This window comes from Hippoglossus hippoglossus, chromosome 14, assembly GCF_009819705.1.
Source record: "Hippoglossus hippoglossus isolate fHipHip1 chromosome 14, fHipHip1.pri, whole genome shotgun sequence".
NCBI lineage: Eukaryota > Metazoa > Chordata > Actinopteri > Pleuronectiformes > Pleuronectidae > Hippoglossus > Hippoglossus hippoglossus.
This window is the reverse complement of record NC_047164.1, coordinates 16,910,935-16,921,680: the sequence shown is the minus strand read 5'-3', so window position 1 is coordinate 16,921,680 and position 10,746 is coordinate 16,910,935. Positions and strand designations below refer to the sequence as shown.

Sequence of the window (10,746 nt, the reverse complement as noted above, 5' to 3'; positions counted from 1 at the left end):
CAATCGCTTATCCTACATGCCATTTCCTCCTGTCTCTTTATTTTTATGACATTTTTCATCTCACCGCCTTGAAGCACTCTTCCTATTTTTATTATCGCTATATTCAGAGGGTGTGTATTAATTTGTGTCTCGTCTAACAGTGAGACACTAACGAACACAGTCATTTTTGTGACTAATTTCTGTATGTTATTTATTAAGAGTATTGTAATTTGGAAAAAAACATATTAACCATTTTGATTCGGTACTTCGCAGTGTTGTCTGATTTTATACTATTTTTAATGCAGCAAAGAGCATCTTATATGTTTTATTCATTTCCAACATTTTACTTATTAAATACTATTTTGAATGTTAACCAGGCTGCATGTATGTAGCACTTTATTTCATTTTATCGACCACTCAGAGCTCTTTAGACTACAGGTCACACATCTTCATACAGCGCTTCCACACGCATTTGTCTGCCAGTCATTATTTGTCAGGAGCAATTAGTGGGTTCCGCGTCTTGCCCAAGGACACTTTTGCATGTGGACTGTGGAGCCAGGGATTGAACTGCTGACCTAATGGTTAGCGGACGCCCCGCTCTACCTCCTGAGCCGCAGCTGCCCAATGAGTGAGCCATTAACTGGGTTTTCTCTGATAACACCTAACATAGAAAGCAAGATGTAATATAACACGGTGGCACAGAAAGAGATATTTATAAATTATACGTAATATGGTGAGAAAAACAGGAAGCATCATCTCAGCGCCACAGCATCATGGTACTGGGCCGATTGTAAACTGGATACTGACTTGTAAACATTAAACAATGAGACACAATATCTTTGTAACATATGATCAGGTTTTAATTGTGTGCAATAAATGCACTGGCATAACTGGATCTCATGAGATCAGTCCTTCATTCCAAAACCCCACAGCTGTGTTATCTAAGTTAAGGGGTTATTATTATTTTACTTTTGTGTCGTGACGTTTGTTTGTCTGTTAGTTAGTTAGCAGGATTACACAAAAAACTACTAGTAAAAAAACAATAAAATTGTGTAGCAGATCTGGATCATGGGTCGGATCCAGGAATTTCTTTCTCCATAACGTTGCAAGAAAGCGCATTTTTCAATATTTCTCAGATAATATTTCATAAATATTGATGAAGAAAATCGGGCATATTTTGATATTTATGAATGTGTGCAATTGGTGCAGATCTAAATAAATATCTGGTTCTGGTGAATTTAAATGTGGTTTCGTAAGGGGACTGTTGGGTCTTGACGGAGGTCCGCGCTCCACTGAGTGCCCTTCTAGTTGAATATGTACAATAAATCCCAACATCTGCAACATTTCAATGGTTTCAGTATAGCATGTGTTTTATTACACACATTATACATAAAGAGTAATGCTCATATACTGTGTTAGCCTCCATGACTATATATGATTCTTAATTGACACATGTGTCACTTGATGATGCTCAGTTCACTAATCCTTGGTTACACAGTATTGGCATTATTATTTACATCACTTCCTACTGCTCCAGGTTCTCTGTGGGAATACACGTGAGACCAAAATAACACCAACACGTCGTTTTACTCTCAGTTCTAATGAGGAACAGCAGTCGAGTCATTTGCTACAATTAGCTGCAACCGCGTTCTTGAAGTTTCCTTCTCACATCATTAAGTTCACCTTGATAGATTTTGAAAGGTTATTAATTTCTTGAAAAGCCAATTCATCATCTCCTCCTTTGAAAAAAAAAAAAGGGAAGTGTTATGGGTTACGGTCACATCAGCAGAAAATCTGAGAAACAGTCACTGGTGACGCGTTGTTTGAATGCGTCACTGCTTTGTGTGGTCCCCGGAATGGAAATGAAGTGGTATTTTTTTTTAACACCCGAAATGCCACTTGACTATCCCCGCTCTTCAGTTCTGTTAAAAGCGTGTACTATTGAGGCGTCACCAAAAAAGTTATTCAGAGGAAAGTGGCCCCTGAGTCACCACAAACCGAGCCGCTGCCGTAAGAACAACGTGACAGGAAAATTCCACTGAAAACAACATCCCCTGATGGATGAGCTCTATTCAATCCAAATGATTGCGCTCACTTTACACCCTCTTCATATGGACTGGATTTAACCATCGCCCACAATTATTATTCGATCCGCTGCTTTGAACACAGAGTCAAAAATGGTTTAATTTGCCCCTCTCTGGATCAATAGCACCTGATGCAGCCCGTCTCCTTCTAATCTCACTGCGAGGCACCGCATTTATAATGCTATTGACAATATTTAGCAGTATTGACGAAAAGGTGGGAAAAGCACCTCGGGCGGTGGGCGGGAGCAAAGTGCCATTTCTTGTCTGTGCACCTTTGTGATAGCTTTTTCAACCATGAATGGAAAATGAAAATGCAAGTCGACAAAACTGGGCAGCTTTGTTTAAATGGTTTTACTCAACCCCCCCCCCCCCCCCCCGTTGTGGTTTTTGGCAGAATGGTTTATCTTTAGAACATTAAGGGTTAAAGGTTAAAAAAATAACAAAGAAATACTAACACAGATAGGATCCATCAACTCTTTGAGAGCAGACGTGCAAGACAGACCCGGAGGGATGTTTGATTGTTGGACAAACAAAATGGCTCCAGTGTTGGAGCTGCAGCATCAGCTTCTGAAGACTTGGGTGGCTGTGGCACACCAGAGCAGGCTGTCCGCTAGCCAGCAGGTTGGCGGCTCGATTCGGAGTCTCCCCAATAAAGCTACATCTAGGTAGCTAAGGCTGTATGACTACGGCCACATCCACATTGCTATGTTTTCTCATCCTATAGGTGCCTTATGACTGCACACTATGTTGTACTGTGTACTAGGTTCTGAGTGCTTAACATGCTGCGTACTTATATGCTCTGTTTTTGCATACTTATATGTTTTGTCTACTTATATGTTTACAGCAGGGACCATAGAGAAAAGGCATTTTAATCCCATCTATGTCCTATATGGCAGAATTGACAATAAAATTGACGTTGACTTTTCATGCGTGGTGTCCACACTAGAGCCACTAAAAAATAGAGAAGTTTGATGATGCTGCTCCTGTTTTAGGTTGAAAACTCGGGGGCAGAGTTTGAGTCTGGATGGAAAGAAACAGAGATGTTGAGGAAACAATGAAAATCAACACTCACAACCGCTTGCTGATTGGGTCTTTTATGTCCCACTGTATTCTTCCCTAATTCGACAGGCTCCTATCACATGTCCCCTCCAATTTCAAACTAACACCTGGATGTTAGTGTCTTTGGACAAGATGCTGAACCCCAAATTGTCTTTGATGGCTGTGCCATCAGTCATGCTGAAAATGCTGCACACACATCCACTGTGTGGGGGATTGACAAAACTGTACTGTAAAGCTCTTTGAGTGGTCGTCAAGGCAAGGGAAGTGCTATATGAACACAGACCATATATATACAGACCATTTATATAAATACAGACCATACATTTTATATCTCAAAAGAAAAACTGATAGAATAATGTACAGTGTCCTGATGCTGCGTGTCCAGAACATTAGAAGAAACAAAAGACAGACACACTTCAGGACAAGAAGAGTTTATTTTTTGTTTAGCTATTTGCTATTCATTTGAATACAATTGCTCATCAAAATAAGCCCACACCAAATGCAATGTTAAACATCTAATATGTCCTCTTAAGATATAAAAAGTCAAAGAAATCAAGAAAAACGTGAACAACACAACGGCAAAACAACATCCAGTGATCCTGCTGCAAGGACTGTGTCTACACGGAGCATCAGCTTCACCGTCCAGTCCCCAGGAAAGTAGATTAAAGTAAAAGCCTCTTCGTATCTATTGTGTGCGTTAAATTCGCTGCTTAGTTTCTCCCAGGGCAGCGGAGGAGAGGAGAGGAGGGGCCGGGCTGCTGCGCCGCACCGTGCAGTCACTCTCACCTCTGACTGACTCAGTCCCGTCCATCCCCGCGTCTTCTCATCCAACCCCACACTCTGTCCCGCGTCAGGATGGATGCGTTCCCCATGCGGTCGGAGCCGGTGAAAAAGTGCGCGGAGAATGCGGCGGTCAGACGCGGGGACCGCAGCCAGTAACCGGGGTGTCTCTGGGCGTCGGTGATGTTTGTGACTGCAGGAATTTTTTTTTTTTTCCCCCCCCAACGTGTCCGCGAAACCGACCGCTGCTTATTACTGGTGCGCTCTTGGAGAGAGAGGGAGAGAGAGGGAGCAGGGACGGACATGTGGATGAGGATGGTTTCTTCCTTCAGCGGCTGATTTCGCTTCTTTTTACTTCACTGACCTGACTCGTCCAACCATCGCAAAGTGAAAACTGATTCATAGATCGTTTATTTGTGATTTTTTTTTTGGCGCTTGAGGAGGGATTTCATGCGTCGATAGCTCACGGGGCCAATATGCCAGAATGGGTCCTCTACAGTATTTATTTCTCTGTGGACTTCTGTACGCCCAAACCCACGGTAAGTTCACCACTGCACCGATAACTACACGTTGTGACTGAAAGTGTTTCTGGTCTCACGTTACGCATGAGAAAAGCTTGACTGGGCTGTGACCTGGAGCGCGTTGGACCCACGGCTGAAGCGCATCCAGACGCCCAAGTGTGGCATCTCACACGATTTACTGTGAATTTGCTTTTCCTCTTGAGCGTAAAAAAAAGCCAAACGCGCCGCATGCACCACAGTTGGTTAATTTAGTCTCGATTCAAGACAGCGTGCCAGGCCAGATATTTGATGGCATTTAGGTTGTTCTTTTATTCATAAGGGCTGCTCTAATTGAGCACATTTGTTACGTGAGTAAAATCTTTGACAGCTTTTTAAATTGGCTGTATTTCCAAGGGTGCCTTTTTTTTTTTTTTTTACATGTGAGTTTGGAAATTGAGTCCAGGTTTACTTTTCTCAGTGTTTTCAAAAGAAATAGGGTCTTTAATGACTATTCTTCATCAGTTGGACTCTTCAATCTTGTATAGTCCATCGAGTGTTATAAAATCTACGTTTTTGTTATGTGATGTTCTTTATTTCCATCTTGGGTCACATTCTGTGTAGCCAATAATGCTCTGATTGCTTATATGAGGGGGGGGGGGGGGGTCCCACAGCTGAAATATGTCTAATGTGCCATACAGAATATGCTTACTCATAAAGTCTGGAAATCTATCCTTGACTGCTTGTGTCTAGAGGTTGCTCGTACAATCCAATGACCTACTGTACATATGCACACACATAGATCTGCACCCAAGAGGAAACGTATCTAAGTTTCCTGACAGGAAGTGCCGTCCTCATCATGAAGACGTCCGTGCTGCTTTGTCCCCCTGAAGCCCATAAGGACATAAATCTGTGTCAGTGGGGTAAATGCAGTGCAGGTGTGACCGGCTCACAAAGTGGGTGTGGACATGGGTGGTTTCAGGACACTAGAATTACTTTGTGCAGCCAGTTTATTCGGTGGTGCACATCCGCGCTGTCTACCAAGGGGGGCCGTGCAAAGGTTTTGTTGACTTCGGGTCAGCGAGGTTGTTGATCGAACTCTAAGGTCATTTCTGAGGCAGTGCATTGTGTTGGACTGCTTCTGGTAGGCTTTTCTAATGAGTTGACCTCCTATTGTTTTCTTGCATTTGGGCTGAATTTATTGCAAAACTGTTGCATTGGTTTTGTGTTCGATTCTGCAGATACTGTAACACATTATTAATTCATAATACAGTGAAATAATACAATCAAACTTCTTTGAGAAGGACATACAGGTTCTGCCTGTCGATGTTTTTTTTGACTATGTCTCTGCAATGTAGGCAAATGTTGATGATGGTATTGTAAAGGCTATGTACAATACCATTAATGAGGCACTGACCATTGTAAGCTGCTTTCAGGCATCCACTGAACTTCATATATTCCCTGTGAATTCCCAGAGCTGCTATATGTAAGGAGGCACATGTCCGAGTCAGTTGCTGTGGACATTGCCTGGGGTTTATCCTGTGAGCCCCCTGGTAAAAACTCTGGGTAATTTTCGAACGGGCCCATGTGAGAATACAACAGGATATTATCCTGAGGATTCACCCCCAGCAAGTGGGCGTGTTAATGTTGTTACTAACACGCAACAGACCCAAAACAATAAAACCCCCAAAAAGAATACAAATATCTCAGGATGAAAAAGAGGAGCAATACACATAGAAGACGTCAACTTGGACCAACATGTACTGCAATTAAAAACACATGATCTCCGTCACAGACTGAGTACGTTATGTCTGGCCTCCTGCGCCACCCTTCACCTGAAAGCTGCAGAGATTCCTGTGTTGTTGTGAAGGCGTCTGACCAGAGAATCTCCTGCGGCGTTCTGTGAAAGGCAGACTCCTGAGAAAGTCCGGACCTAATTGTTTGGACATTATCTGGAGTTCCCATCTGACGACGCCTTCACTGATTTGAAGTTGCAGGGTCCCGACTTGGCATCGCAAACTTTACTTTTAAATTACACAAGGAACCTGAAACACTCGTGCCCTTTATTTGACAATCAAAGAAACATTTGGTTATAAGCACAAACTTAGTTAACTTCGGCTGCAATGTTAGAAAGTGACTTTTTTTTTTTGTTTATCCTGCTTTGAAGTCCTAACAAGTTCCTGACCTTGAGTTTCAGCTTCAGCACCACGGACAGTTCCCCTTTAACGAAACGGGTTTGGTGCTTGACAGCCTGAAGTAAACAAAGACAAACACGTCAGTCACGTTTTGGCCAACAAGTATGCAAATGTGCCAAGAATCTTCATTTTAAAGCCCCAACCAAATTTCTAACCTGAACACTTCAAATCAGTTCTGTTCAGCTGGTAAAATGTCAACATTTAGACCTTCAAATTATTCTTTTTTCTATCTGACTTATTGGTATTCAGGGTCACAGGGCGCTGGAGCAAACCCCCTGGATGGGTTTTTTCTGCTTCCTGCTAAAAGGGCTAAGAGACTGACAGGACCCTGCAGGACCCTCTGACTGTGAGATGACAGACACTGATCCAACGTGCCACCCAACACTTTAAATCATCTCATTTAAATTCTGTTGTTTGACAGCATGGAACTCTACATTAGCACAGTGGGGACTGGGTAATGGGACAAACAATTATAGGAAGTCAGTATTTATGGAAACTCTCTCATTGTGTGTGTTATCGTGGATGCACACAAATGTTAATCACAGACATATGTGTATGGTTTTAAAAGCGTGTTAAAAACGTAATGTATCACCATGGTTTGGTCTGTCGGCGCCGCCTAATGGAGTTCTTTTGTCAACAAACCTCTTAACATTATGGACTGTCACATCAATTCTACTCACATTTGCAGCTTTAATCCGGTTCGCGATTTGTCACCATGAGTGGCGAAAATACGAGAGACCATCACTTTTTATGTTTATATCGTATTTATTTCTTCGTCGCATGACAGTCCAAACAAAAAAGAAAAAAAGAAATCAGTTTCGGTGACTCAAACATCACACTCTGCGGTTGTTTGCACGCGCGCACAACAGAGAAAAGGGAAGACCTTTTAACACAGATATTATAATGTGTTCATACACCATGAAACAGATGAGAGTCGTGATGCTGTCAGGTCTGTAAACAAACTGTGCGACACTACATTGGGGTCAGTCCTCTGTGACATTTAGAAGTGGGATTTATGCAGCGGCGGGGCTGGATTGAGCTAAGGTGTTCACGTGGCCAAATGAATGGAGAGAGCGAGCAGAGCGGCGGCTGTTAACTGGGCTGCGGTAACACAGATTATGACATTATTCCCATCAGGATAGGCAGGATTAGACGCCGTCATGACATTTGCTGAGGACTGACTATCAAATCTGAATCTAAATAGGATTCATGTTAATGCGATGTAGCCTTTAAAGAGGAAAGGGAAGTTCGGCAGTTGCTGTTACACACCCCCCCAGTGAAACAACATGTTTGATGATGTCAGTGTTTGATGAAAGGTGTTAATGAAAAAGCTAATGAGATGTAATGACTTCTCAGCTCCTGTCTGTGAAAGTAAATATAGGAGCTTTTGTGTGATATCATTTCTGTCAGGAAGAAGCTGAGACTAATCAGGGACTGTGATTGAATTTAGACTAATTTCATACATTTTATTCCACCAGTCACTTTCACAAATCTGTGCCTTTTTGTTTGAAAAGTCGTGGGGGATATAATATTAGTGTTTCTTATTTTCAGGGATATGGCAATGTTTTATTCTGTCATCTTATTTGTGTCAACAGTGGAATGAAAATAAACACGAAGAATTCCGTTCTTTTATTCTTTTATGAATCTTTGTCTGGCTCCCACACCTTGAGAACCCCTCATCTAATCCGCTTCACACTTGTCATGTTTATTTTGAAGGGAAAGAGCAGTGTTGAATTTGGTGTGATTTGGACACGTGATACTGTCAATATTAATAAACTTTGAATAAATAGGCGACCATGGCTCTGTAGCAGCTGCGGCTGGGACTCGTCAGCATAAGTGACGTTGTTGATCATGACAACAACTTGTTCACAACGATCTACTTTTTAGTTTGCGGTTCTGTGAACTGATTCGATCTTCACTTAACTTTGAATAAACAGGCGAACGGCTCTTTGTGCAGCAGCGGTGGTGCAGCTTCAGGGTTCTGTTTACTTGCCACGGCTCCATTACTGCAGGTCACTCTAACAGTTTCAGAAAGAAAACTGCAACCAGCATCACCACAGGCCAAACAGGCCGGTTTGGAACAAGCGCTATAGTTTTGGTTATACTAACACTGCTTTGCTGTTGCTTCACTGAGCCTCCATCGATGTGTTGCTGCTCATGCTAACTAAACGGTAAAATGAGTTCATCCCAAACCTCCTAAAAACTATGACCACCACTAACATTAGTTTTCACTCTCTTGTTCCTCCCCGTAGGTTCTCGACTTCGCCAGGAAGACTTCCCTCCTCGCATCGTGGAGCACCCTTCTGACCTTATTGTGTCCAAAGGGGAACCAGCCACTCTCAACTGCAAGGCTGAAGGCCGTCCAACCCCCACGGTCGAATGGCACAAAGATGGGGAGCGGGTCGAGACAGACCGCGACAACCCCCGATCGCACCGCATGCTGCTGCCCAGCGGGTCGCTCTTCTTCTTGCGCATCGTCCACGGACGGCGGAGCAAGCCCGATGACGGCAGCTACGTGTGCGTGGCCCGAAACTATCTGGGCGAGGCCGTAAGCCGCAACGCGTCATTGGAAGTAGCACGTAAGTCAGACTTTTCATTAATCATGTTCCTCCAGGTCACTCCAGTGAAATTAATCTCACTTTTGCATGACAGCAGAATGGGACAATTGCTGTGCAGAACGTATCGAGGTTGTTAACCTTTAGTTGGGTAGATGTGAAATTGTGTTAATGTCGCATTTGAAAAGGTAGAGCTTATGTTTAGTCATAACATTTGGGGTTGTTGTGCCAAGGGATCCATACATAAGATGTCATCTGTTATAATACAAGCAGCATCACCCATCCACTGAACCTACAAGTGTTTGTATGTGTCAGTGCTTAGCCGTGTGCATGGCATATGTGTGCGAATATGTTTTCCGACTGCTAGTGAGACCTGTTTGGATGACCTGTTTGAGTAATGTATGGGCAGAGCTGTGAACTGCTCCAGGGAGGGAGAGAGAGAGGGAAAAAAAAGAGGGGCATGATTTTAACCCAGCAGACTCCCTCTCACTGTTTGGATTTGGAAGGATGCAGCCGAGTCCCAGCCAGTTCTCTCCCTGTGTGGGAGAGAGGCGCTCTGGGCTATTCACATTTCCATTATGTGCTAAACTGAGCTGATTTCTTGCCATGAACAAGATGCACACACGCTCGGACGCACACGCAGATATACATGCATGCACACACAAACACCCACACTGTCTCCCCTGCGCACTGGCTCTCGCTCTCGCACAGATGTGAAACACAAACAGGGAAGGAGGGAACTCCAGGCCAAGAGTTTATTATAATGTGATTTTAGATTTGCAAAATATTTACCTAAAACTAAGCGTGCTCTGGAAACATTGCACCTAATATCTCGACTCCGATGTACTCTAAGCTGCAGTTTGTTTTTACAGGAACTGGAAGAGACTCCTCCGATATAATTATGTTTTTTAATGGTGCTCTCTTGTAACGTATGCTGCTTTACTTTTGGACATAATGGAACAGAAAGTGGGGGGGGGGGAAAGCTGAGATAAGAGCCTTGAACCTAATGGTGACTCAGTCGAGACATTATCTGAGATCTTTGTCGTTTTGTGCACCACATCCTGTCTTTGTCTTATTGCCTTTTCCACATTAGACACTTGTATTTCTCAAATCAATAGTGGGTGAATTGTCCTGGAAATACTAATGCCTAAGAAGAGGCTGGGTACATCAGAGGACATACAAACCTGCCTCATAAAAGAAGTGTGTGTTTGTGTGTGCGGTGTGACAGCATACAACGCTGCTTTTAAAACGAGACACAGTGGTGCTTGATATTCAGTTGATTATTATCTGGTGCTACAGCCACTCTCACAGTATTCCTCTAATCCCTCTAATCAGAATTTACTGTGCGCCATACATGACATTTACATCGCGCATCTTGAGCCGCACAGACGCGTTTGAAGACGGAGAATAGCTCTCTCTCTCTCTCTCTCTCGTAAGGAAAACAGAGACCCCAAACTGTCGGGGTGGCTTCAAGAGACGAATGTTATAGCTGCTCGGCTGATTCCATTGAGTGAATAGAGGCCGAGTTTTTACGAACACAATGACGGCGTCAGAGTGATTTTTGTGGGGATTTTTGTGCTTCTCCTTAAAATACAAT

General features: G+C 43.2%; 1 protein-coding gene across 3 annotated transcripts in view; it reads left to right on the top strand.

Annotated features, from left to right (window-relative positions):
• The first annotated feature begins 3,836 nt into the window (after nt 1-3,836).
• Nucleotides 3,837-10,746, top strand: part of LOC117774477 (roundabout homolog 2-like) — a 91,663-nt gene continuing 84,753 nt past the window's right edge. For all 3 annotated transcript variants that reach the window (XM_034606942.1, XM_034606941.1, XM_034606940.1), the window contains exons 1-2: nt 3,837-4,441; nt 8,847-9,173. In XM_034606942.1, the coding sequence (XP_034462833.1) occupies nt 4,387-4,441; nt 8,847-9,173 (382 nt within the window). In that variant the 5' untranslated portion in view covers nt 3,837-4,386. The remainder of the gene's footprint in view (nt 4,442-8,846; nt 9,174-10,746) is intronic.